General features: G+C 51.4%; 2 protein-coding genes and 1 long non-coding RNA gene across 8 annotated transcripts in view; 1 reads left to right on the forward strand and 2 right to left on the reverse strand.

The window, feature by feature from the left end:
* The window catches only part of LOC128100744 (uncharacterized), a 60721-nt gene extending 49589 nt beyond the window's left edge, over positions 1 to 11132 (reverse strand). Inside the window, exon 1 of one of the 3 annotated variants that reach the window (XR_008214904.1) lies at positions 10708 to 11132. This is a non-coding gene — a long non-coding RNA (uncharacterized LOC128100744). The remainder of the gene's footprint in view (positions 1 to 10707) is intronic. The other 2 variants (XR_008214902.1, XR_008214903.1) reach the window with 2 other exon arrangements.
* Noxa1 (NADPH oxidase activator 1) lies at positions 1392 to 21019 on the forward strand. Of its 4 annotated transcripts, XM_052723329.1 has the most exons (12): positions 1400 to 10329; positions 12695 to 12777; positions 13519 to 13627; positions 14826 to 14960; positions 15172 to 15279; positions 16206 to 16256; positions 18870 to 18939; positions 19053 to 19141; positions 19309 to 19463; positions 19770 to 19884; positions 19987 to 20101; positions 20220 to 20879. In XM_052723329.1, exons 1-12 carry the CDS (start codon positions 10153 to 10155, stop codon positions 20348 to 20350), a joined length of 1338 nt encoding a protein of 445 aa, XP_052579289.1. In that variant the 5' UTR covers positions 1400 to 10152; the 3' UTR covers positions 20351 to 20879. The 4 variants fall into 4 exon arrangements, with proteins under 4 accessions (XP_052579288.1, XP_052579287.1, XP_052579290.1 ...); XM_052723328.1 differs by having other exon boundaries at positions 1392 to 10329; positions 15178 to 15279; positions 19987 to 20879; XM_052723327.1 differs by having other exon boundaries at positions 1394 to 10329; positions 19987 to 20879.
* Positions 20918 to 26737, reverse strand: Entpd8 (ectonucleoside triphosphate diphosphohydrolase 8). Its single transcript, XM_052723331.1, has 9 exons — positions 24320 to 26737; positions 24115 to 24232; positions 23046 to 23196; positions 22751 to 22910; positions 22402 to 22638; positions 22048 to 22311; positions 21754 to 21864; positions 21211 to 21345; positions 20918 to 21109 (listed from the first exon to the last, which is right to left on the reverse strand). The coding sequence occupies exons 1-9, from the start codon at positions 24443 to 24445 to the stop codon at positions 20918 to 20920; spliced, it is 1494 nt and encodes a 497-aa protein (XP_052579291.1). The 5' UTR covers positions 24446 to 26737.
* Between the last annotated feature and the right edge of the window lie 715 nt (positions 26738 to 27452).

A 27452-nucleotide genomic window follows, 5' to 3' on the forward strand; every position in this document is an offset into this window, starting at 1 on the left:
ATAGATCACAGAACAAAGTTCTGACATGAATTAGCAAAGACCTGAGCATAGCTGTATACATGTTTAAAGATGAACCGAAAATATACTCAAAAAATCAAAGGAAAATATGGCCTCAATGAGCACAGAGGGAGAAATGGAAATTATATGAAATTATATGAAAAACTAAATGGGAATTCTCAAAAAAAGAAAGAGAGAGAGAGAAAGGAAGGAAGGAGGGAAGGAAGAAAGAAAGGAAGAAAGAAAGAGAAAGAAAGAAAGAAAGAAAGAAAGAAAGAAAGAAAGAAAGAAAGAAAGAAAGAAAGAAAGTATTACCAGGGCCTGGGGAGGTGGCCCAGTGAGCAAATGCCTGCTGTCAATCATGAGGATCTGAGTTTAGGTCCCCAGAATTCATGTAAAAGCTAGGTGTGATGTCATGCGTCTGTGACCCTAGGGCTGAAGGGGCCAAGACAGGTAGAACCAGAACCAACAAGCCCGGCCAGGTGGTGACTCCAGCTTCAGTGAAGACCCTGTCTCAAACAATAATTTGGAGGGCCAATGAGACGGCCCAGCTTACAAATAAAGACTCTTGCCGACAGGGCCAACAACCTGAGCTTGAGCTCTGAGACCCACATGGTGGACAGAGAGAAGTGCCTGGGCAGGGCACTCCCTCTTATTCAGAAATTAGTAACCTAGAATACAATGTCCAGTGTTGAGATGTAGGAGGGCCAGCCTGGCGTTGATCAGTCATCTCCATGGCCAGAGCAGAGACGTGGAGAAACCTTTGGCACATTAGCAGTTCAGCTGAGAACTCCAGAATACACATGACAGCTAAGACAAGGTGTGGCAGTCTGAATGAAACTGGCCTCCATAAACTCATAGGGAGTGGCACTGCTAGGAGTTGTGGCTTTGTTGGAGTAGGTATGGCCTTGTTGAAGGAAGTGTGCCACTGTTGGGGGCAGGCTTTGAGGTTTGCTGTGCTTAGGATACTGCCCAATGTCTCAGTTGACTTCCTATTGCCTGCAAGACATAGAACTCTCAGCTACGTCTCCAGCACCATGTTTGCCTGCATGCAGCCGTGCTTCCTGCATGATGATAACAGACTGAACCTCTGAAACTATAAGTGAGCCCCCCCATTAAATGTTTTTCTTTATAAGAGTTTCTGTGGTCATGGTGTTTCTTCACAGAAATAGAAACTCTAACTAAGACACAAGGTGTCCTCTGACCGCCCCAACTCATACACAAATAAATATAATAAAAATATTTTAAAAATGAGGTAGAGAGAGCATGAGAGGAAAGACCCCCAAAGTTGAGCACTGGCAAAAGCATACACAAACACGTACACCCACATGCACCTATGAGTGTGCGCGCACACACACACACACACATACACACACACACATACACACACACACACACACACACACACACACACACACACACACACACACCTCCACCAACCCTCCCACAAAATTTAAAAAATGCATTATTGCCAGGCAGTGTTGACACACACCTTGCACTCAGGAGGCAGAGGTAGGTGGATCTCTGTGAGTTCGAGGCCAGCCTGATCTACAAAGTGAGTTCCAGGACAGCCAAAGCTACACAGAGAAACCCTGTCTCGAAAACAAAAAATTCAAAACAAACAAAACAAAAAGCATTGTGACTGAAAAGTTCAGTGACAGCTCAACATTCAGTTGGAGATGGCAGGAGTCAGTGAATCTGAAGGCAGATGAACAGACCTAAGGTCTCAGCGGAGAGTGAAGGAAGACTACCACCAGATCCCCACAGCCAGTCTGCACACCTGTCACTTTTGGTACTCTGCCAGCATCACATCTCTCCTAACACATTCACACAGTTGCACACCTCTTGTCAACTTTTGCACAAACAGTCTCATGCTCTGTCCTACAGCAATCTGGACAGCTACTGCCTAGGTCTGCTATGCACATTAAAAACTCATGCACACACACCAATGATTAACAAAAAAACAGCAGAGAACCACAGGCTTCTCTTGCAATCAGGGGTAGAACCAGGGACGAGTGTAACAATGTACAGGAGAACCTAATCCGGTGTGGTTACACTTCCTGAGAGTTCCAGAGCCAAGGCCATCCTCAGAACTTCCCTCAGGGGCCTCTCAAGAGATCATGTTGGGCAAAGGGGGAGTGGGACATAGCCCCTGGTCTCTCATGGGTTGGAGGACTCTAAAGCCACCCTAGAAAACTCACTACTAATACAGCCCCATACCAACAGCACAGTCTTTCTATGCAAAGGCCATAGACAGCCATTAGAAGCTGGTCTCTGGGCCCCTCTGCTGGCCAAGCCCAGTGTTTCCTCCCGGTCACTCTACCTCAGCAGAATCACAATGTTCAGAGGCTCGGCTGGCTGAAAGTTACTGTCACCCCAGAGCACTTTCCTGTCTGTACACCCAGGCAACTCTCTACACCAGGCGGGTCCTGCCCTCAGCTAGTTACTGTGATAACATACAGCAGAGCATGGGAACAACAACCCAGGGCCCAGTTCATCTGTCCATCCTAACTGAGGCAGAATCTGGCCTCCCAGGGTCCACTGAGAACAGTGCCCTGCCCAGTATCTCTCTGTTCCTTCTCTTTGCACCCTTAGGGCCACCTTGGGCTGGCTCTGTTTGGAAGAGGCATCACTGGCAGATAAGGTGGATTCCTCCTGTCCTCCTGCTGGGTCTGGTATGGGGCATGACCATGGGGTGAGGTGTGGGAGACCCCTGGTTCAGAGTCTAGAGACCTGGCTTTGGGTTCCCAGATCCCTCTGTATTCTGACTTGCAGCAGGCATGGGGTTGGATCTGATCTCAGGTTGTCTCCAGGTCCTTCAGCCCCTAACACCAGGATTACATGTGACTCTGGACTTGCTACATAGCCTGGGGGACAAGGGGAAGGAAGAGCGGCAGAGGAAACCTCAGGACCCTGGCTTTCTCTCCCCTTCAGAGAGAAGGTAAAGGCACAGTCCCAGGGCCCCAGGCTACGCCTACTCAGAGGAACGGGGATGCTTAGGCAGTGACCTCTCAGACCTGGCTCTAAACCCAGAAGACCTCACTCCTACCTGGGCAGAGAGATCAGTTGCTTCCCAGGGAACTTCTGGAGCCACTAGACTGTACAGGTGACTAACTGGTGCTCCTCTCCCAAGGTGGGGCCACACTGGGGAACTCAGGGTGTCTCCTCACTCCAAGCTGCCCTTAAAATGCAGGAGCCAAAGCCAGTCATGGGGGACGAACCTTTAATTTCAGTACTCAAGAGTTAGAGGCAGTACTACAAATTAGAGGCCAGCCTAGTCTACATAGCAAGTTCTAGACCAGCCAAGGCTACACAGTAATACCTTGTCTCCAAACCCCAAACCCCAAACCCCAGCAACCAAACAATAAACATACAAAAACATCTGGCCTCCAGCTCCCGAAGCTATACATTAAAGATGAGAAGGCCAGAGGGCACCCTTTGTACACAGGGTACAGTGGTGGCTTTTCTCTCCCCTGATGTGAGCAGCTGAAGGAAAGCTCTGAAACAGGGAACCCCACAGTCGGGAGAGATGCCAGCTGCCACCAAAGGAGCAACAAGATGCCAGAATACTGGTAACGCCACGGCCATGTGGCAACATACAGATTAATAGGAATGGGATGCGTTAAGTTACAAGACCTGGCTAGCAAGAAGCTGAAGCCACAGGCCGTACAGTTTGTAATAATATAAGCCTCTGAGTGATCATTTTATGAGCGGCTGTGGGACAGAGTGTGGGAGAGATTCTTCCAGGCCACAGAGACTGAGAAACTTTCAACCACACTGGCTCATCTTCCAGGTGCAGCCTGAAGGCTGGTAGATGTGGCAGGTGGGGCTAGAGGAGGCAGATGGGTGGGCTTCAGGGCACCTTCCATATTTCTGGGTTCAGTTGGGGTGACAGCAGGGTGATGACCAAAACGTGGGCCCCGTGAACAGGCTCTGACCCCACCTTCCGGCTTAACTCATCTCCTCTCCTCTAGACCCCAGAGGTTGGCGTGGGATATGAGGCAGGTAGGTTGGGCAACACAGATGTCAGCACCCCAGAAAGCCTTGTCTCCCTCCACAGGAAAGACTTTAAGGCTGACACTAAGCCCCCCAACACCCAGCACGTTGCTCTCTCTGTGCCACGACAAGAACAGAATAAGAGAACACATAGGTGACGTTCTTATGTCATTTGCATGTGGGAATATTTTGGGTAATTTGGAGTCAGAACATACTATTAAAATTAATTTTGGAGCTAGAAAGATGATTTCCCAGTTAACTGTTTTCCGGAGGAACTGAGTTTGGTTCCCAGCACCTACTGAGTGACTCATGACTTCTTATAACTCCAACGAGGGGATCTGGGTTCTCTTGTGGTCTCTGCAAGGACCTGCACCCATGTGTGCATACACACATATACACACAATTAAAAAGAAATTAATTTCATTCATTTCTCTCTTTTTTTAGTGTATGTCTTAGTTAGGGTTTCTATTGCTGTGAAGAAACACCATGACCACAGCAACTCTTGTAAAGGAAAACATTTAATTGGGGTGGCTCCCTTACAGCTCAGAGATTCAGTCCATTATTATCATGGTGGGACATGGGTGTGCAGCCAGACATGGTGCTGGAGAAGGAGCTGAGAGTTCTATCTACATCTTGCAGGGAACAGGACGTGAACTGTCTCAGTGGATGTAGCTTGAGCATATATGAGCCCTGCCTCCACAGTGACACACTTCTTCCAACAAGGCCATACCTACTCCAACAAGGCCATACCTCTCATTAGTGCCACTCCTTTTGGGGACCATTTTCTTTCAAACCACCAGTATATACTATTAGAAAATCTGGAATCACACATGTGTTGTGCCCAGAGTCTGGACCCCCAAAGACCATCAAGAAACCAATTCCAGTTCCAGGGAATCTGACACCCTCATACAGATATACGTGTAGGGAAAACTTCAAAGTACATTAAATAAATCTTTAAAGAGAGAGAGAGAGAGAGAGAGAGAGAGAGAGAGAGAGAGAGAGAGAGAGAGAGAGAGAGACCAAATCCAATGCAAAAGCAAAGTGTCTTTGATTGTGAGTTAACTTGGGCCTCTCAGTCCGTCTGACACAGAAGCAGACCAGGAGAGACCCGGAGTAGCAAAAGGGCAGGGTTTTTATAGGGGGCAAAGTAAGGGGTGAGGGATCTTGGGGTCTACAGACTACATAGGAACAGACTCAGGATTGGTTCATGCAAATGGCAATCATGTTAGTAACTTTTAATTGGCTAGGGTTAGTTGGGGGTTTGTCAGAGCTACAGTTTTCCGTTTTGGGGGCAGGCCTGGGTAAGTCCCAGGCTTGTCCTTGAGCGGCTGTGGAGGCCGCATAGCCTAGGCTGCACTGACTGTGGGGGCTGGCTCAGCGGCCCAGGTATGGTGTGTCCTATCTCCCTTGTCCCTGTGGTCAGGGGCACCAGAGATGAATTGCCTTTTGTTCTTAGCTCTCCCAGAAACTGCTTGCTCAGTCCCAGGAAACTGAAATTAAGACCTGATCTCTGAGAGAAGACTGAGCAGCCTGTTATGGCGTCTGGTTGGTGCTCTCAACATGTAGTTCAATTATTCCTAGTAGATGTGCCAGTTTTGTCTGAGGAATATGGTGCCACGGCTGGCTGCCTCCTACTGAAGGTCCAGTGCCTTTTCCTCATAACAAAACCCTATGTGGCCACCAACCCTCTCAGTACCACAGAGGAAAGTGACAGATCGCTGTATCTCCGGATTCCAGCGGACAGTGTTGATATCCAGAGCCTACTAGGAACAGCACCCACCAACCCTCAGACTCCAGAGGCACCAGGGCAGCCAGGCCAAGGTAGCTATTGAGGAGACTGGCTGGCACAGCTGGGCCTCTGCAGCCAGGCTGGCTCAGGCCTCCTCTGTGAACAACACTACTTACTTACAAACTCTCACCCTGTTCCTGCATGCATCTCAGAAACTTCCTGCAGTTTATCAACATAATTTACAGTAGAGTTTCCCTTCTGAAAGTGCATGCTCAGTACACGATTCAACTAAAGAACATTTCCTCACCTGCCAGAGACCACCCCATACCCATCAGCAATGCATCTTCTCCCTCATCTTCTAGCTACGTCGGATATCTACGAATTTACTTATTCTGGATATTTTCCACGAACAGGATCATAGAGTATCTGTGTTTTTATGAGTGACTTATCTCCTCAAAGTCCACTCATGCTATGTCAGAATCTCATGCCTTTTGATAGTTAAATAATAGATAATTATATGGATGGACCATGCATTTATCATTCAGTTATCAGACATTTGGGTTGTTTCTTTTTTTTTTCTATTATAAACACTGTCACTATGAACACTTGTATATATGTTTTGTTTGCTTCCTTGTTTTTATTTTTATTTCTTTGAGACAGTGTCTTGCTGTGTAGCTGAGGCTGGCCTGTGATTCACTATCCTCCTGTATCAGTCTCCCCAGTGCTAAGACGATGCCCTGCTTGTCTCCCAGTTTTGTGTGGATACATTTCCATTTATCTGAGGAATCGCTAGATTTGTGTGTGTGTGTGTGTGTGTGTGTGTGTGTGTGTGTGTGTGTGTATACATTTCCATTTATCTGAGGAATCACAAGACTAGTTTTCACTGTGATGGCGGTATCCTTTTAGACTTCCATTTGCAGTACACAGGGCCCACTTCCCCACAGCCTCACCCACACTTGTTAATGTCTTTCTGTGAGATTCCCAAGCTCAAGGATCAAGAGCTGAGGTCTCCTCTTCAGTGAAGGCCCTTGTTCCTCCGGGCTGTAGCTGCATTGCACCAGGCCTGGCCCTCAGTGAGTACACTGGAAACGGGTGACATCAGTGCTGCCTGGGACAGAGTTGTCTCATGTACACAAAGGAGACACTAGAGGTGCCCTTCCACTGCTTACTCCATCTGCACTCTAGACCCTGCAAGGCCAGAGGAGGAGAGGCTAAATGACCCCAGACCCTGTTCACCTCCTAAAGGGAAACTGAGGCTTGGCCTCTGATATGGGCTTTCTTAAAAAATTATTTATTTGTATTTTATGTACATTGGTATTTTGCCTGCATATATGATGACTGTGTAAGGGTGTCAGATCTCCTGGAACAGGAGTTACAGACAGCTGTGATCTGCCATGTGGGTGCTGGGAATTGAACCTGGGTCCTCTGGAAGAGCAGCCAGTGCTCTTAACTATTGAGCCATCTCTCCAGCCCCAAGACATGGGATTTTGAAGCTGCTATAGCAGTTCCCTTGGACTCCTCAGCAAACATGGAGACAAGGGCCTGCATCCCACTGGGCTTCTATAATCCACACTCCTTCTTCAAGATTTATGAGTGAATTTGAAATCATTCCCAGAGGATGCCCTGACACACAAGGACTAAGGACCCACACAGAGTCAAAACTCATGTGTCTGTCTAACTGGAATGCCTCTGGACAGGACATCATGACTACAGTTACCCAACAGGGGCCCTGTCCACTTAAACATAAGCTACCTGGCCACTATATTGATCCATGTGAACTGTATGGAGAGCACATCATACATGCTCAGGAGGAAGTCACTGTAACTGACATTGGGGGTGCATCAGAGAACAGGAGGAAACCCTTGTAGAACTTGGAACAACCATGCCACATAAGAAAGTGGGCTGTCGGGGCTGGAGAGATGGCTCAGCAGTTAAGAGCACTGGCTGCTCTTCCAGAGGTCTTGAGTTCAATTCCCAGCACCCACATGGTGGCTCACAACCATCTGTAATGGGATCAGACGCCTTCTTCTCTCTGATGCTCTCTTCTGTCATACAGGCACTACATGCAGGTCGAGTACTCATACACACAAATAAATAAATCTTAAAGAAAAAGAAAGTGGGCTGTCTTAATTTTCCTACTGCTGTGCAGACACCATGACCAAGGCAACTTATAGAAGAAAGAATTTACTTGGGGCTTACAGTTCTAAGGATGAGTCCATGACCACCAGGACAGGAGTATGGTGGCAGGTAGGCAGACATGGCACTAGGAGCAGTATTCGGGAACTTGACCCACAAGCATGAGGCAGGGTGAGAGCTAACTGGGAATGGTGCAGGCTTTTTGAAACCTCAAAGCCCAATCCCCAGTTACACACCTCCTCCAATGAGGCCACACCTCCTGGTCCTTCCCAAACAGTTCCACCAACTGGGGACTAAGCATTCAAACATGCGTCTATGGGGGTCATTCTCATTCAAACCACCACATGAGCTATGGACCACTCTAGGAAGTGTGTGATCTTTGGAAAAGAAAATGGGCAGGTGGGTGAGAAGGCAGGGATGGAGGTTAAGATGGCCTTCAGGAAGGGACGGACACTAAGTAACAAAAGGGAACAGAGCCCACAAGGGAGAGTGCCAGCCTGCTCAGGGACAGTACAGGGTCTGGGGACTGGGGCACATGGCTGTACCAGAACCTAAAGAAGGCAGGTTAGGCCAGGAACTGAGGCACACACCTTTAATCCCAGCATTTCAGAGGAAGACATAGGTGGATCTCTGTGAGTTCAAGGCCAGCCTGATCCTCAGAGCAAGTTCTAGGACAGCCAGGGCTACACACAGAGAAGCCCTGTTTAGAAAAACCATAAAGGAGGAGGAGGAGGAGGCAGGTTAGCAACCACCCACTCCAGACAGTAAGTTTAGGGAAACTCAGCCCACAGAGGAAGGCCAAGGGACACAAATCCTGAGATTACAAACTCTGCTAAGCATCACTAGCTGGCTGACACCATCCACGTGACCTCATTCAGTTCTCATAAAGGCCTTCCCAGCACAGAATTGATCACTACTATTGTTACACATAAGGATGAAGCGGACGAAAAGTTAGGTAGCTGTTCCAGGGTCACACAGGAAGGAGAACCAGCTGTAAATCTGAGCAAAGGAGACCAACAACCAGGCAAGGAAGGCGAATGGGCCCTGAATCTAGTTACTTGGGTTGGGCGCTGTGGTGCTTAATCTTGTGAGTCAACCTGGCTAAGCCACGGTGCTCCAACACATGGTCAAGGAGAAAATTTCAGGAGAGATTTGTATCAGCAGCTTTGGGGAAGGCAGGTGACCCCCAATACCGTGGGTGGGCTTCATCCAAGCAGAATGATTGAAGGTAGACATCAACCTCCATGTGTCCTGCAGAGTCCATATTGGGCCGCCCCACCTGTTCAACTGGTAATTTTTCTGGGCAGCTGTGATCACACAGGGCAAAAGGCACGTGGAAGAAGATCCAGTCCCGACGGCCACACTCGCAAGGGGTAGGAGCAGCCAGGCCAGCGCCCACTACCGGAGAAAGGCCTTGCGGCCTGCACCACCATTGACCAATAGGCCTACGCCAGACTCCGAGGCCCCAGCCCGGCTTCCGAGGGCCCTGGCTAGTCACACTGCAGCCAGTCCCGCCTAGCCTGTCGCTCCCGGGGCCGTCAGGCCCGTGCGGTCACTTCCGAAGGACACGCACTGGGCGGGGCTCTGCCAATCCTGGGCTGCTCTATCCGTCAGGCCGCCCACCTGGCCTGAAGTCCTAGACCTGTGAGTAGGCAGCTCTGCCGGGCACGGTCCACGCTTGTCCCAGGAATCTTGGCCCAACCGCTGCAGCGCTTCCGGATGACTTTCCCCTAAACACCCTGCTGGCTGACTGGAGTAAAGTAGAGAGCCCAGGGCCCATTGAAGTTCTGAGCTTGCAGTGAAAAAGATGGGGTGGGCCCGGCTTGAGTAAGGGGCGCGGTCACATCGGGCAGGGGGGGCAAGAACTGGGAGGCGGAGTGGGTGAGAGGGCGTGTCCATCTGGAGATGGGCGTGGTCTTATTGGCGCTGAGCTGGGCCGGGGAGTGGATAGACAGGCCTGGAGGATGAAGGGGCGTGGCTATGCGGCTGGAGACTGGGTCCTCTGTGCAGGAAACTGAGGTTGGGTGGTTCAAGGCGGGGCCTCAGGAGGGGCCTGGGGCGGGGGCGGGACATCGGGCCGCCTGGTTAGTCTCCACCACGTTGTGTCTCAACTCCAATTGTCTTGCGCGCCCATTAGTCGGGTCTCACCAGGTGCTTCTCTCTGCTGTCCTCGCCCCAAGACCTTGCCCCCGGCCCACCGCCCCCCAGTTTCTGTGGGACACCCTCCTCCCGCCCTGCGCTCTCTGACTAGAGTCGCTAACTTCCTGCGTGGCAGAGCAGGTGTTCCCAGATCCATGAGCTCTCTAGGGGATCAGGTACGGGACTGGCATCAGGGCGTACTGGCCGTGGCACGAGAAGACTGGGACCGTGCGCTATGCCTCTTCTCAGACGTTCGGGAGCCGTCGGCCAAGATCTACTTCAACATGGGCTGCGTGCATCTGATGGCCGGGAATCTCGAGGCTGCATTGCAGGTGAGAGCCCCGGGACTGGTGACAGGGACCCCCGCCCCCATCCCTGGTGGAGGACAATAGGGGAATGCAAATGAAGACGTGACTATGGGCATGAATCCTTATGTTCCAATGAACACCCTAGAAAAGGACGCTCTTCTCCACCTCATAGCCACCTGGAAGGGGGAGGGGAGTCCTGCTCCTTTACCTTGTTGTTTCCCTGGAGACTGTTCCACTAATGCTCCCTCTTAGTGACTGCCTGAAGCAGGTAGGAGCTTCGTGGTTGGGAGATCCCTCTCTTAGTTGAGGCCACAATGGGGTACAGGGCACATAGTCACATGGGCCAAATGCATCAGTCCTGTACCAGGCCAGGCCATCTGGACAGAGGAGGGAGGGACATACCTGAAGGCGGGCTGGAGGCAGCGAGCTGGGGCTCTGCCTGTCCCCCGAAGGTACACGCGTGGCGAAATGGATTTCAGCAGATGTCTGTGGTGACGGTGGCACACGCAGTCTGCCTTCCCAGTTCGGAGTGCTCACATGTCTCCCCACCTGCTTCTCCAAGCAGAACTACTCAGGGATGCACACTGTAGAGGAGGCAGTCAGGGCGTTCCCTGCTTCATGTTCATCAAAGTGGCAGCTCCTCCTGGGTGTGTGATCTAAGCCCTCAGCACTCCGCCTCCAGCTCAGGCGTCCTGTCCTTCACATGGTGGTGATCACATGGAGGACTGGGCTGTGCACAGATGGCGTCTTCTAATTTCTTTCTTGAAATTATTATTATTCACTTACCCGTGTGTGTAAGTCAGGAGACAGCTTGTGGGAGTCAGTTCTCTCCTTCTGCCATGTGGGACCTGGTGACCAAACTCGGGTCATCAGGCATGGTGGCAGGTGTCTTTACCCACTGAGCCATCTTGCCAGCTCTTTTCTATTATTTCCTACATATGCATCTGCACCTACAATTACTTCAGAATTGTTTCTTCATTAAAAGGTTGTTATTCAGCCGGGCAGTGGTGGCACATGCCTTTAATCCCAGCACTTGGGAGGCAGAGCCAGGTGGATCTCTGTGAGTTCAAGGCTAGCCTGGTCTACAGAGTGAGTTCCAGGAAGGCGCAAAGCTACACAGAGAAACCCTGTCTCGAAAAACCAAAAAAAAAAAAAAAAAAAAAGGTTGTTATTCGAGCCAGGCATGGTGGTGCCCGCCTTTAATTCCAGCACTAGGAAAGCAGAGGCAAGCAGATCTGAGTTCGAGGCCAGGCTGGTTTACAAAGCAAGATCCAGGACAGCCAGGGTTACACAGAGAAACCCAGTATCAAAAAACAAAAACAACAGCAACAACAAAAAAACACAAAACAAACAAAAAATGAAACAAGAGGGTTATTGTTCAGGAGAGGAAATGTAGTGATCTGTTACCAGGAGGCTCAACATTGAGTCACATGTTAGGTCACTCCAGTGCTCACCTCCTCACACTGTAACTGGAGAGGGGTTTGAAGTTCTCTGCCGTGAGAAGAAGAATGGGCACTGCCTTAAGTCAATAAAACGAATATGTGCACAAGCCTAGGCGTTTCAGTTAGACCCGGAAACTCGAGGAAGCAGGTGGTACAGCTGCAATAAGGGAAACCAAGGGTGCAGGTCTGGTGTGGTCGCAGCTTCAACCTGTCAGTGGGAGACGTGTAACGTTGGATGTAGCACCAGGCAGCCCGCCCAGATCCAGTTCAACTGTCAGTCCACCTGGCTGGTTTCGGTATCAGGAAACTGCACCAGGTTTACTGATGGCTGCTTTCCCTGCTGGGGACACACATTTCTGCGTCTGGTTTAAGGAGCTGTGCTGCCCATGCACAGAAGACTTCGATGTTCTGATTCTAATAGATATCTAGTGTGCCATTTTGTGTGAACTACCAAAAAAGATTTTAAAAGATTTATGTATTTTATGTCTGTGAGTGTTCTGTCTGCATGTATGCCTCCACACCAGAAGAGGGCATTGGATCCCATTATAGATGGTTGTGAGACACCATGTGGTTGCTGGGAATTGAACTCAGGACCTCTGGAAGAGCAACCCTCTCCAGCCCCTGAAAAGAGATTTTAAAAAGCCAAAAGTCTTACACAATCCTGTCTCCCGGAGATAACTGGTACTGACGTTTTGGAGCATTTTATTTTAGCTCTGTGCTCACTATAGATAGAATGGGTTTCTATGCCATAGGGATATTGCCCCGAGCTTATCGAGAGGTGTTTGAGGCAGCTGAGAAGTCTATGCAGTAACACATCTGTCCAGGCTCTAGCTTGGCAGGCATCTGCTGCAAGGAGCCCTCATCAGTTGACAGATTTCCATGTGCATTTGTGGCACTGGGTTCTTGGGTTACTGAGTTTGCTGTACCACGAGCATTTTTGTCCCTAGGCATTTGACCAAGCGGTGACCAAGGACACCTGCATGGCTGTTGGCTTCTTCCAGCGGGGAGTGGCCAATTTCCAGCTGGAGAGGTGAGCACAGCAGGATCCTGTTCCTTATTGGATGGTTCTTTGTCTCTGCAAACCAATGCTTGCACCCACTTCCTTCTCTCTCCTCTGGATCCCCTCCAGCCTGGATGAGGATGTGCTCTGGCTAGGATGGGGTGCACACAGAGTCCTGTCTCTGTCAAGATTCACAGTTCTTTCTCAACATCCCTGCTTTCCTCCTCCTGTCTGTAGTAGTGAGAATAATGTTTGTAACCAATTTGCAGATGTGAAAACCAGGGCTTATCCTAGGATGTGGATGGCCTCCCAGCTTTCTAAGAGGAGGAAGGGAGGAAGGGTATTTATTCAGGGCTGTAGGCTCCAATCAGCCCAGGAGGGCTGGCTGAGAGAAGTGGAGAATCTAGTGGGGGACGGAGATTCCACCCAGAGTTAGAAGCTCAGAGATTAGAGGAGGCCCCATAAGGTTGGGCCCGAGAGGCAGAAAAGGAGAGCCCAGGATGGTAGGAAGAAGGTATGGAGTGTAAGCAGGGCCCCTGTCAGGCAAAGAGAGCAGATGCTCAGGAGGCTAAGCAGAATTGGACGGTAAACTCCCATTAAGCACACTGGTCTGGACTTGAGTACCCATGAAGTGCTCATACCTAGGTGATCACGCTTGCCTTCAGGCATCCCAGAGCTGACGCAGAGAGAAGGCTGGGTGGGGTACCCAAAGCCGCCCTTCTCAGCTTAGCTCCTCCAGTGCAGCTGTTGAGAGGCCCCTGGTGCTCACAGGTCCCAGGAGGCTGTGTCTGACTTCCAGCTGGCCCTGGCACAGCTGAGGGGCAATGCTGCCATTGACTACACCCAACTGGGTCTGCACTTCAAACTGCAAGCCTGGGAGGTGAGTGGGCATCTCCCGTGTGCAGAGTTTGGACACCAAGCAGTGTCACCGGGGATTGGAGGCACTCTCTGCGGCCCTGGGGTTCTGTTGGGGGAATCTAGGGTTCTTGGGAGTTCTAAGGTTCTGCCATGGCCTTGGGATGCAATAGGGGTCCTATCATGTAGTCTGCGGTCCTGGCCGGAGTGCTAGGGTAAAATCTGGAGTGTTGCCAGGGGCTGTCACCTTTGTGTCGGTGTCACGGTCATGGTCACTCCAAGTGGAACGAGATGTCCTGTCCAGCCAAAGACTTTTGGAGCCCTGACATCCCCCAGCTCCTTGATTGCCCAAGGAGGCTGGAGTGGCAGTGGAGGGAGAGGACTACTCACACACTTGGGAGCCAGCCAGCATGGGCTCATGTGGGAGAAAAGCAGGACAGGATTGAAGATCATGACAAGGTGACAGATCGGTTTGGGGGAAGGTGGGGGGGGGTTGGCTCAGCAGTCCCTGCAGCTGAGCCAGAGGAAACAGTAGGAACAGGGGCCATAGGGAGAGTGGGTGTGTTTCTCTCCTTGCAGCAAAGTTGGGCTTCTGTGTGCCTACCTCTCCAGGATGAAGGGAAGATGGGCTCCAGCATTGTGTGAGTTCATGTCACTGGAGCTGTAAGGATAGCCTTAACTCAGACCACCTTGCCCATGAGAATGCTCTGAATGCGCGGTTCTGAACATCCCTGCCAATGGGAACCCTTAGGCATACTCTAGACTCAGGGGTACAGGGAGCAGTTAATGGGGGGTGGCAGGGTATAGAATGAGGAAGGTGTTGGCCAAGGGAATACTTTGTGAGCCACCATGTTAGAGTTGGGAGTCTAATCCAAGTCCTCTGGAAGAGAAACAAGTACGCTTAACCACTGAGCTGTCTTTCCAACTCCCCCACCCCCTGGCACAGGGGACACTTGAAAAGGCAGAGCTACTTCTGCTGTTTGAAGCAGAAAAGTCCAAAGCAAAACATGGCCCTGTAAGGACTAAACAGATACAGGGAATGACCACTTGGCATCTGACAGCTGAGCCAGGCAGGCAGCAGGTGGCCTGGTCCCTACTTATAGCCCCCCTGTGACAGCTGAATATACAGAAGAACCGCCAGCTACTGTGACTGGGGAGTTGAGATGAGGACCATCTGGGGGGGGGGGGCTAGTCCCTGCTGTCATGTCTGCCCTTGTTCCTAGGTCCTATACAACATGGCATCAGCACAGTGCCAGGCAGGGCTCTGGACCAAGGCTGCCAATACTCTAGTGGAGGCAATCTCCAAATGGCCAGAGGGAGCCCAAGATGCCCTGGACACTGCCCTGGACCAAGTGCAGGTGAGGTGGGCAGGTGACAGTCACACTGGTTTGGAGCCAGGTTCTATAGCTTATCCCCTCAATCCTAACTATAGGACATGGAGAGAGGTAGCCTGGGTACCCCATACTTCCTGTAGCCTGTCACACATGATGAGAGCCCAAGCAGCCCCTCTGCTTCAAGGCTCAGGGCTCGTACAGTTGTGGCCACCCAGGTTTACATGCTGTATCCCAGAAACAGGTACCCCTGCAGCTGCTGCAAGTCCCCAAGGGTGAGGTCTTCCAGCCTCCCAGGCAATACCTACAGCATCTGGAGCCCATGGATTTCCTCGGCAAGGCTAAGGTAAAGCACTAGGGTGTTTTCCAGCTTGGGTACCCAGATGCCAAAATGGCAGTTGTAGCCTATGCCAAGCTCACGGTGTGGTGGCTCCTGCACTGGGCATCCAGTGTGTTTATGAGGACAGTTGGGTCTAGGCCACTTGAAAGTCAGACAGGTAGTAAGTGGGTCCAAGGTGCCTAGGGTTGGGGTGAGTGTTCATACATGAGACTGTAGACCCAGAGGCAGAACTTACCAGAAGTCAGCTTTAAAGGAGGAGGCTCCAGCCTTTTGATGGGAATCCCCAGTGGTGCCCCTCCTTCACCCCCACACTCTTGTCCCAGGCGCTTCCAATATCTGTGCATCTTCATGTATTTCTGTTTCTGCATCTCTGCCACAGACAGCAAAGTCCCAGAAGGGATGTGCATGGCCAGTTTGGGCCATATCAGGCCCCCTAAACCACAGGCTGTGGTGGAGTATCTCACCTCCAAATATAAGAGAGGAACTCAAGATAATAGTCATTTGCAGTGTCTCAAAGAAGGGCCAACTTGGTGTTGCATTGATGGCCCCTGGGCTGGCCATACACCTATGGTCATTTGCAACAGCAGTGTGCTGGACCTACCAACACCATGTGACCCTGTGTAGCTGCCTGAGATGCACACTGCCTGTAAATGTCCCCTGGGGTGGACTGATATAGATGGAGAAGAGATGTACTTGTACATCTATCAGAGTTCACTTAGACGATCGTTACAAGAAAATTAAGTTCGTATTATTAGTACATGTTTCTCTTGGTCATACTTTTTCCTTTTTAAGCTGTAGTGGTCCAGCAGTCTTGAACTAGGTATAAGCAGCCCACACCTTGCAGATTACAGCCACAGAGGTGCTGGGAATTGGGGACCTGGAGGAACAGACTCAATGGGGTCCTAATCCAGCTGTATTCCTGCCCCCACTAGGTGGTGGCTTCTGTCATCCCTGACAACAACTCAGATGGCTGGCCTCAGCAGGTAGGTGGGTGGGCACTGAGCAGACCCGGGCCTGTCTGTGCTTGGTTTTGCAGAACTGTGCACTGATAAGGAAAATGAGGCTTAGGCAGGCTGGCCCAAGGGCTTGAGCCGCATGCTGGGAGAGCGTTGAGAGTGAGGGTACCCCCTCCTCCTATGTACGGGCTGAAACCTAGAGCTTCAGAGTTGGCGTCCCCCACATTCTCACTCTTCCTGCTGGACAGCTCTCACCTGGCAGAGAAGGCTGGTCCCTTCCATTCATTCACCTGTCGTGACCCAAAGAGTAAGCATAAGCTTCTAGGAGGGCAGGCCGCCTCCTTGACAACCCGGCCAGGGGTATGGTAGGAGTCAGCCATAGTGACCTGACGTCAGGGGATGGGCTAGGAGGACCATCTCACTGGCACACACTCAATCCCACCACCGGGACCAGATGGGGGCTGTCAACAGAAGGCTGGAGCCTCTGTTGGACATACAGTGATCAAATCACATGACAGCCTAGGAAAAGACAGGTCAGAGGCCCAAACAATGCCAGCCTCCGTCCTGGCCATTGCAAAACTTCAGAGCCCCTTGTACCTGGGTGAGGAGTGGTTAGAAACCCTTGCTACCCTGCTGTAGCCCTAAGAGCCAGTGGTGAGAACTTTAGGAGAAGGTTTGACATGGACTTCTTATAGGACACAGGACAGTCACCTCCACTTTGTCTCCAGTATTTGGTTCATCCCAATCCAACGGTTCAATGTCCTTAAGAGCAACTATATCCTTTACAGCTTTGCTCAAAATCCCCAGGTGCTTAAACCTGCATCTACCAGCTCCTGTAATGGGCTGTAAACCTCACAAGGGCCAAACATTGCTTTTCCATAGTCTCCCTTCAAAACAGGTTCACAGCCAGGCAGTGGTGGCGCATGCCTTTAATCCCAGCACTCAGGAGGCAGAGGCAGGTGGATCTCTGTAGCTAGAGTTTTCCTGCCTGGCCCACAGTCAGGACAAATCTCTCTCACCTGCCAGTCCCACAGCCGCTCAGACCCGACCAAGTAAACACAGAGACTTATATTGCTTACAAACTGTATGACCATGGCAGGCTTCTTGCTAACTGTTCTTACAGCTTAAATTAATCCATTTCTATAAATCTATACCTTGCTATGTGGCTTGTGGCTTACTGGCATCTTCACATGCTGTTTGTCATCTTGGCAGCTGGCAGTGTCTCTCTGACTCAGCCTTCCACTTCCCAGCTTTATTCTCCTCCTTGTCCCGCCTATACTTCCTGCCTAGCCAATGGCCAATCAGTATTTTATTTATTGACCAATCAGCAACACATTTGCCATACAGAACATCCCACAGCAGATCTCTGAGTTTGAGGCCAGCCTGGTCTACAGAGTTCCAGGCTAGCCAGGGCTACACAGAGAAACCCTGTCTTGAAATGTGCTCCCCCCACAAAAAAAGCTCACACACACACGCACACATACACACACACACAAACAGTTCACAAGCCACACCCAGAGGTGCTCAACAGAGGTTTCCACCTCCTTGCCAACTCAGGGCACTTGAGGCGGGCACTTCCTTATCATCCGTTCCGGGCTTCTCGGAGTCATTGGAGGAGCCACCAAACTGGAGTTGGGGATGCAGAGAAGGCCTGGGAAGCAGGCTGACTCCCAATGGTGCTAGGCAAGCTGTTTGTGAACACAGGTTGAGGACTCAACCCTGTCCCTAAGTGTGCCTAGGGTCTGGGCCTACCATGCTTCACTCTCAAACTTCCTGCTAACTGCTGGCCAAGCTCCCAGACTACACCCTTAACCACTGGCGGTACCAGGACAGAGCCCAGGGAGTTTCTTCCTGGGAGCCAGACCCACCACCTCAAGACCCCTATACTCTAGGTCCTATTCTAGGGCCACACTCTCTTTTGGGGGGGTTGTACAATTGTTTATACAAATCCAACAAAGGTAAAACAGCATCAGGGAACGTCTAGGAAATTGGCATTTATGGATGCAGAACTTGGCAACTAGAAAACAGCCAAGTTACCAGCTTCGATGAGAACCGAACACTTCAGAGGAGGTGGGGGAGGAAAGGAAGACACATCGCTTCTCCTTGACTCATGGTGTAAATTAGATCTGTGGAGATAGAATACAAGAGCTCATGCTTGGAGCCAAACCCTCCTGAGTGTAAAGGCTGAAATCTGAATTGTAAAATTGTGAGGAAAAGGTGAGCTCTCTGTTGAAACTTGGCAAGAGTTTTGCCCGGACTATACTTTACTCCTAGCCACAACCTGCTCGTGTAGCTTCTTGATGTAGAAAGTAGGCTCTCAACATCCAGTTAAATGTGCTTTTAAGTGGAAGGCCATAACCCCCTGTCACACCTGGGCACATCTGTAGATGGGCTCTTTATGTTGACTAAGTCCAGGTTAAGTTCCCGCCTACCTGAAGGAAAGTTGGCAACCTAAATAATAAAAACACTGGTATGCATTCAAATCTTGCATAAATAAATTTTAAACAATTTATACAAAAATAGTTCTGCATAATATAACATGTAACAAAACCAACGAAACAAAATGTGCCGGACAGCCGCAGCTGGCGTGTGTGAGGACCCACACGGTTGGGGTCCTGCCACCTTTATCTTTTGTTGCAGAGGTCCCTCGTGGAGCAAACTGGCCATCAGTCTCCTCCGTCCGTGGATAAGAGGATCCTGAGCAATAGTGGTAGGAAGAGCTGCCTCAGGAGAGCTGGGACTTGTCCCTTAAAGGGAGTTTGGGACAGGGGACAGCTACCTGCCAGTCATTCATCTGCTTCAAAGTGTCTCTTTTGTGGAAAGGTGGTCACATGAGCCGTGGTCTATGCTACAGTTTGCTGGCATCTGGAGGGCCTGACCCAGGCCCCTCTAAAAACTCCTCAGGAGCTGGGGTAAGAACTCTCCTGCTCTCCCATCCCTCCTCATCAGCCACTTGAGGCAGGGAAGGCCTTAGCTCGGATTCTATCTTCCTACTTTCAGCCCAGCCTCTACTCTGACCCCCTTGAGTCCGAGGACCACCCTGCCTTCAAGGGCTATGTAACCCTGTTTCTGACCTCAGGGAGCAGCTGCAGAAGGCCCTGCATCCTTGGTGACTGTCACTGTGCAGTGCCACTTTACTGTGCCCCTGGAGGCTCCAAGAGGCGCTGACCTGTCCAGTCTCCGAGCACTGCTGGCTCAAGCCCTCCTTCACCAGGCCCAGATGGGGCAGCTCAGGTGAGTCAGAAAGCTGTGGGGGAGGGCTGCCGGAGAAAAGGGTGGGTCTGAGCTACAAGGAAGTGAGGGTTGTCCTGAACTGGAGAGAAGGGTTTTGTTATTGCTTTTTTGCTCGGAACTGGTCACTTCTCAGGTCCCGGAAGGGACCAAAGCTGAGGCCTCCTTAGCTCTATGCCTAAGATCCTAGGCAGCCACTGGAAGTAATAGCCGGGACTGGAGAGGGACCGAGGTTAACTTCCTTTAGGGGAAGTCCACACCAGGCACTCCCCTACATCCTGTAGCTCACACTCAGGACTCCCTTTGCAGTTACCAAGCCCCAGGAAAGGAGAAGTTCTGGATCCCCATCCCCACGGAGGAATCACTGCAGAGTGTGTGGAAGAATGTGGCCAGGGGCCCAAACGGGTTGCAGCTCCAGTGCCGGGTGAGCCGGGGGAAAGACTGTGAGGCCCGCTGTTGGCACCCAGGCGGGTGGAGGGGAAGCCCTTCTCTTGTGCCACCCCGGCAGCCCACCCTTCTGCCACAGGGAGCCTGGGGCCGACCGGTGCTCTACCAGGTAGTCGCTCAGCACGATTACTCAGCCCAAAGGCCTGAGGATTTGGACTTCCACCAAGGGGACACAGTGGATGTTCTGTGTGAAGGTAGAACAAGGCTGCCCTTCCCCAACATGGCTGGCTTTGCCCAGGCCCGGTGGGGGCTTTGTTCTCTAGGGCTCGGTCTTTGCTGTAAGCAGACGCACCATCCACCATGTCTCCACAGTGGACGAAGCTTGGCTGGAGGGTCACCGAGACGGCTGCATTGGCATTTTCCCAAAGTGCTTTGTGGTCCCAGCTGGTGCCTGTGTGAAAGTCCCACCTGTTCCGAAACCCAAGTCAGAAGACCAGCGCTAGCAATACATATTGTGACAAGACCAGTTTTAATTTAAACAAACAAACAAACAAACAAAAACTACCCCCCATATGGTCTGTCTTCTAGGATTGATGATAAAGGGGATCCAACCAAAAGTTCTTGGGAGAGGGGAGCTGGACTGGCCCCCAGACCTGGATTCTGACTGTCTGTCTCAGTCTGGTTATAGTGAGGAAGCAGGGGTCTCTGCTGGGCTGGTCACAGCCTTCGGAGGTAGCCCTAGTTCCACAGCTGCCCCTCAGCCCCTCCTCTTTCCACCCCTTGGAAGACTACAGACCCCATAGCCAGTGCCACCCTGAGGGCAGACGGGAGTCAGACCAGGAATTGGTCTGCTCAATGGACTGGAGCCCTTGAGGGTCAGGGGTTCATGAGGGCAGACATCCAGGATGTGCCCAGCAGGTCCTGTGTGCCAATGGCTTTCTTTCCTAAGGACAGTTGATAGTAGCTTACAATGTGGACAACACAAACAGTTATGTTGTTGCTGTTGAATCCCAACATGGTCCCTGCTTTAGATGCATTGTGGTCCGTGATCTATTTCAGCTTGGCTTTACCTAGTCCTGGGTCCAGAAGAGCTGGACAGCGGCTGCTGCTAGAATGGCCACGAGAGTCAGCACTGCGAATACTACTCCAGCCATCCAGATGCTGTAGCTCTGAGCCCGCCACTGGGTCAGTGCCTCAGCTGGAATCATGCCTGTAAGGTTCAGCATGTAGCCCAGGGTCCAGCCAATGTCCACGCCACCTGCCTGTGAGACACACGACTGTTGAGGGCTGCTGGGTGGCTGTCCTAGGTCCCATCCCATTCTCACCCTGCACCAGATGTGCTGAGGCTCTAGGAAGCAGTCACCTGCTTCTGGAACTGGATGCTGGGCCAGGTCTCCTCGCTGAATTTGTAGCCCTCCAGCAGCAATACAAGGATGTACATGCCTGAGGCACAGTAGTCCCGGAGCCAGCGCTCCTGCCCGGGGTAGCTGGCTTCCACCTTAGGTTCCAGAAGCCGATGAGTAAGTGAGGCCCCAAGACCTCTGAGCACTTCTCTTCCCAGCTATAATGTGATCTCCACACATCCAAACAGACTCCAGACAGCAGGAAAGTGTTAAATGATTTTAAAAGCCCTTCCCTAATTCCCCGGGGAGACCATCCTCCGGCTAGGAGGGCGTGAGGTGGCCAACCTCATGACAACCAGAAGCTGATCCCATCAGGGCTCTGGACCTCTTTCTGCCCAAAGCAAGCCACTCCCCCTACCACAGTGTTTTCCTTCCCAATCCTGGTACCCAAACAGCTTGACCACGAGTCTCTGTCCAGGAAAACCCAGTAAGATCCCAGAGGCCCTGCTTGCCTATGGTGCAGTATGGAGAGGGGGCCAGGGCCGTTATCCAGAGTCACCTACCAGTTTCCAGGGTTTCTGACAGAACTTCCAGACAGTATCATTGACAATGTGCAGCGGCTGCCTGGAGGTGAGGTTCAGAAAGTCGAAAGTGTAGTAAAAGTTGGAAAATGCCTGGGGGACGTAAAGAAGGCTGTGTCAGCCTGAAGGAGGCCCAGGACTCTTCAGTCAGGTATTTCCTCTGGTGTCGGAGTCCCAGCCAGGGCACCTCCTGTTCCACTTGTCCTTGGAGCCCCTGGGGTCAGAAGGTCACCTGGGGCCCCAGAAGGAAGCCAGGGCTTGGGGGGCGGTGCTTACATAGAACTGGCCATGCACAGGAGGCTGGTATACTCCATTGAAAGCACAGTCTTCTTGGTCCTTACAGCTGGAGAAGTTGAAGAGACTTCGGAGGGCTGCCACACATTCCCCAGGGTTGCCGATCCCTTCAACTGTGAGGTTCTGGGTGAGGTTCAGGGAATCTGTAGTGTGGACACAGGGCGACTCATGCAGAGGAGCCAGTGGCAGTGTGGCCTGGTAGCCGCTATGGTAGCATGGGTGTCTGACCAGGGCTACCGAGCTGTTCTGCAGGGAGAGGAAAGGGCATGAACTCTAAGCTCTGATACACTTCCCCACTCTACCCCATGCCATCCCACTTCGCCACCCTTCAAATACCAGCCTAACCTGTGCCAGCTCAGCCAGGAGCCTTATCAGGACCTGGTCCCGCCCGAAGCAGAGGTAGCTGTGAGTATAGATGCTGTAGTTGGCACCGTACAGACGGAAGGTAGCCTGGGTGCTCTGGTCCAGGATGGGGCCCTGAGGCACGAAGCTGATCTGGGTGGAGGCCCCACCCAGATCCAGAGCACCAACCAGTGTCCTCTCTTCAGGCAGGATCCACTGTCCAGAGGAATACTGACCACAGAGGAAGTGCTTAGCTCTGGGCAGCCACGCTGGCCCCAGCTGCTGGCTGGCCCCGTGGACTGGCCTCTCAGACCAACCCCTCACCCTTGGGCTACCCCTGCACCTTGAGAAGCATTCCCAGGACATAGTTGATGGTGATCCAACCAAAGGCACCTTCATCTTGCCCAGCCAGGATCTTGGCACCCCAAAAATCCACAGGAGAGTTGCTCAGTGTCTGGGAGACTGCAGCTAGGATGTCTCTCGCCTGAGAGCTGTTCTTCCGGCTGGGTAGAGAGGAAAGAAAGCCTCACCCCAACCTCCACTGTACCTCGTTCCAGGCTCCACTGCACTTCACCCCAGGGTATTCAAGCCTGGCTTTCGGGGGTGACCCTAACAGATGCAATCTGCTCCTGTCTCACCTGAGCAGCCTCATTCCTGCTGTGGCCCCCAAGAATGTGGGCGTCTCTTGGTGCTGGGTCTGTGGGATCAAAGCCAGTGCCTCTTCCAGGCAGCTCTTCAGGCTTTCCCCAGCCTGCGTTGGGTCAGAGGTGTAGGAAGCGATCCCAGGTCCTGAAACACAGTACCCTAGGAAAAGACTCCAGACCTGACGGTTGGGACTCAGTGGTGGTCCCCAAAGATGTGGTCGAATCCTAATGTTTGGAACCTGTGAATGTGACCTTTTTTTGGAAGAAGGAAGTTCCCAGGTTTCATTAAGGGTTTTTGAATGGGGCATGATGGTGATTGCCTATCATCATAGTCCTCAGGAGGTTGAGGCAGGGGATTAGAGGGATCAAGGTCAGTCTGGGCTACACTGCAAGACTCGCTCAAATAACAACAAAGGAAACCTAGAGATAAGGCTGGTTTGGTCGCATAGCGGACCACAAGTCCAGTGATTAGAATCCTTACAGGGAAAGGTAGGAAACCCAGAGTTTCTCCCACTTTGGGGCTTCTGGAGAGTGTGGCTCTGTCACCCCTGGGCCTCAGGCTTTTTATCTCTAGAATTGAGAGCAACCCTGGGAAATTAACTCAGGGCCTAGCACTCGGTAGCTTCTGCCATCAGAGTGGTGTGGTACCTAGATGAGACGCTCCAGCCCCTGGAGAGATGACGCAGTGGTTAAAAGCATTGGCTATTCTTACAGAGGTCCTGAGTTCAATTCCCAGCAACCACATGGTGGTTCCCAACCATCTGTAATGAGATCTGGTGCCCTCTTCTGGCCTGCAGGCAGAACGCTGTATACATAATGAATGAATCTTTGTTAAAAAAAAAAAGAGAGAGAGAGAGAGAGAGAGAGAGAGAGAGAGAGAGAGAAACTCCAGGATACCAGAGAAGGCAGATGTGGCATCAGACAGGGAGATGTTAGTCACAGAACCTGAGGGAAGATCTGTGTGTGTATTCTCATCAGAGCCAGCCCAACTGTGTGACCTTGGTCTCTCACACTGGGAGTCCAAGCCAGGTCACAATGACCTACCATGGGACTACCCACTGACCTTCTATCTGGCAAGTCAGGGCCTGGCTGACCACTCCTGTGTCCTTCTCCTTGTTTGCTGGCCACTGGTACACAAACAGGGATGTGTGGGAGGAGCCGGCGTCAAACACGATCCCAAACTAAGGACAACATTGTGATCAGAAAGGTGTGGAGGCCAATATCCTGGTCACCCAGCCCCATAGCCTCATCAGGTCTCTGAGCCAAACCTTGGTGTCTGCAGGCAGGAAGACATCGGTTGCCTTCACCAGGATGAGGATGAGCATGGTGAGGCCAGAGGCTGCTGCAATCCCCAAGAGGGCTATGAAGACCCGTTCCTTCCAGGAGCGTCCCATGGCAGGAGGAGCAGAGCTGCAAGGGTTAGGTGGGCAGCAGAGGACATTCAGATTCCACCTGCTGTCCCAACCCCAGCCTTCTAAAGGAAGGGTCTTAACACATCCCAACTTTCCTCAGATGTTGTCAAATGTGGGACTCAGACAGCCCCCCTTGGCCAGGCCAGTAGCCAGGACAGCCACAGTAAAAAAGGCAACATGCAGTGTCCAGAGTCCAGCCGGTCAGGCCCAATATTGTCACAGAGCCTGGGGGTCAGTGCATGAGGTACTGTCTGAGGACTCCGGTAGAGAAAGGACAGTCATTTTTGATGTCACTATCAAGGGTTAATGGAGCCCCACGTGAACCCCTTAGATAGGCCTTGCCCTCCCTCTTCTTCTGGGCCCCTGCTTTCTTGATTCTCCCATGAGGAGCCCCCGCTCGGGACTGAACTCAGGGCTTCATGCCAGGGTCTCTCAGTGCAGGACTTCTCTCTGGGAGCCTCAAGGCCAGGCCCACGCCATTTGGCGTCCAGGAGCCAGGTGTGGGCCCTTCACAAGGCCAGTTAGCATTCTATGCTCCTTAACAAAGACATCTGTTTCTTTTGGAAATCCTAAACTTGGGTTTCTCTGATGGGGATCTGAGAGATTTTAGCTGACCCCAGATGAACCTGGGCAGCTGACCAAGGCTGACCAAGGAATGCCATTATCCTTGGTCCCCAGGACAGCGACACTTTATCTACCCTGGAGCCCAGCAGGCGTTCTGAGCCCTTACCCACCCCAGCCCACCAATGTACAGAGAGGTCACTATGCAGCCTGCTTCACGGCAAGCCTCACAATGGATGGTGTTGCTCACTGGACTAGTCCACGGCCAGAGTGTTCCCTGAGCCTCCAGCAGTTTGAAATTCTGTGACTTTGTATCTCATGGCATACCCCCAAGAAAGAAGACACTCCCAGTGTCTCATGAGAGACTAACAGAGGTTAGGACCCTGAGAAGAGGCTAAGTGAGGCACAAGCCCATCCGAAGGGAGGAAGACTGAGGAAGGAAAGACAAATGACCTAACCAGCAGCACCCAAGGCACAGCGATAAACAGGTCACAGGTAGGAACCAAGAAGACACAGACCCGCACCTCAGGGAATGTAGCTCCGGAAGCTAGGTAGTCATAAAAGGAGGGCAAGGCAGGTTCCCCTCACCCAGGACAGACAGTACCTTACCAAAGCCAGCCCACAGACCAGGACAGCCCCTTGGGTCCCTTACCTGAGCTGGAAGCCAGCCTTCAAGGGTAGCTGGAGGAAGTCCTATTCCTGGGTGCAACCGACCTGCGCACCTGCTGTCCTCCACACCCTGTCTCCACCCACTTGAACCTGGGGCTGTGGTGGGAGGAGCAGGCCTGCTCTCTATCTGCCGCTCAGGGACTGCGTCTACCACCTTTATTCTGCATCATCAATCCCGGGCTTACATCTTGCTCCTGGGGAGGGAGGAAGGGCAGTGCCCCTAGTGCTCAGGGTGAACTTTGGAACTGTCCTGGGAATGAGAGAGAAGGCAGGGCTGTGGAACCCCCTCCCCCCGTACTGTGGACCTTGCCATCTGTCCTACTCACTCGGACCAGGTCAGAGCGGAGTCAGCTAACAGGTGACTGAGAATCCAGGGCTAGAAGGCTAGATGCTGCAAAGCTGCAAAGGTAGGGGGGCCGGATGAAGCCATTCTCCTTCAGACCTGTTGGGTTTTTTAAAACGTAAGGTACAGGGCCTGGATATAGCTCAGTTGGTAGAATTATTTACCTAGCATGCACAAAGCCTGGTGTTCAAGCCCCAGCCCCACATAAAGCCACAAGGTGGCAATCCTAGCACTCAGGCAGGCAGGCAGGCAGATAGATGCTGTCCTAGTTAGGACTTCTATTGCTGTGATAAAACACTGTGACCAAAAGCAACTCAGGGCAGAAAAGGCTTATTTTGCTTACACCTCCAGGTAATAGTTCATCACTGAGGGAGGTCAGGACAGGAAGTCAAGCCGAACAGGAATCTGGAGACAGGTGCTGATGCAGAGGCCATGGAGAAGTGCTGCTTACTGGCTTGCTCTTCCAAGCTTGCTCAGCCTGCTTTCTTATACAACCCAGGATCACCAGTCCAGGGCTAACACCGCCCACAGTGGGCTGGCCCTCTCACGTCAATCATTAATCAAGAAAATGCTCTGCAGTCTTTCCCACAGGCCAAGCTGGTAGGGACACTTTCTTTTCTTTTCCTTTCTTTCTTTCTTTCTTTCTTTCTTTCTTTCTTTCTTTCTTTCTTTCTTTCTTTCTTTCTTTCTTTCTTTCTTTCTTTTTCTCTCTCCTTCCTTCCTTCCTTCCTTCCTTCCTTCCTTTCTTTCTTTCTTCCTTCCTTTCTTTCTTTCTTTCTCTTTCTTTCTTTCTTTCTTTCTTTCTTTCTTTCTTTCTTTCTTTCTTTCTCTTCTTTCTCTCCTTCCTTCCTTCCTTCCTTCCTTCCTTCCTTCCTTCCTTTCTTTCTTTCTTTCTTTCTTTCTTTCTTTCTTTCTTTTTTTTTGAGACAGGGTTTCTCCATGTAACCTTGGCTGTCCTGAAACTCGCTCTGTAGACCAGACCAGCCTTGAACTCACAGAGATCCGCCTGCCTCTGCCTCCTGAGTGCTGGGATTAAAGGCATGTGACAGCACTGCCGGACAATAGGGGCATTTTCTAAGTTGAGGTTCCCACATCCAAAATGACTCTAGCTTGTGTCAAATTGACAAAAAAAGTAACCAGGACAATTAATCCCTTGTCATCTTGAGATACACATAACTGTCAAATCATACCTTCCTTTCTAGTTCATCCCAAGATCTCATATTAATAATATCACAGTATAAAACATTTCAACTTTTGCCGGGCAGTGGTGGTACATGCCTTTAATCCCAGCACTCGTGGGGCAGAGCCAGGCAGATCTCTGTGGGTCTGAGGCCGGCCTGGTCTATAGAGCGAGATTCAGGACAGGAACCAAAACTACACCGAGAAACCTTGTCTCGAAAAAACAAAAAAAAAAAA

Source organism: Peromyscus californicus, unplaced genomic scaffold, assembly GCF_007827085.1.
Source record: "Peromyscus californicus insignis strain IS unplaced genomic scaffold, ASM782708v3 Scaffold_7__1_contigs__length_154581171, whole genome shotgun sequence".
NCBI classification, from domain to species: domain Eukaryota; kingdom Metazoa; phylum Chordata; class Mammalia; order Rodentia; family Cricetidae; genus Peromyscus; species Peromyscus californicus.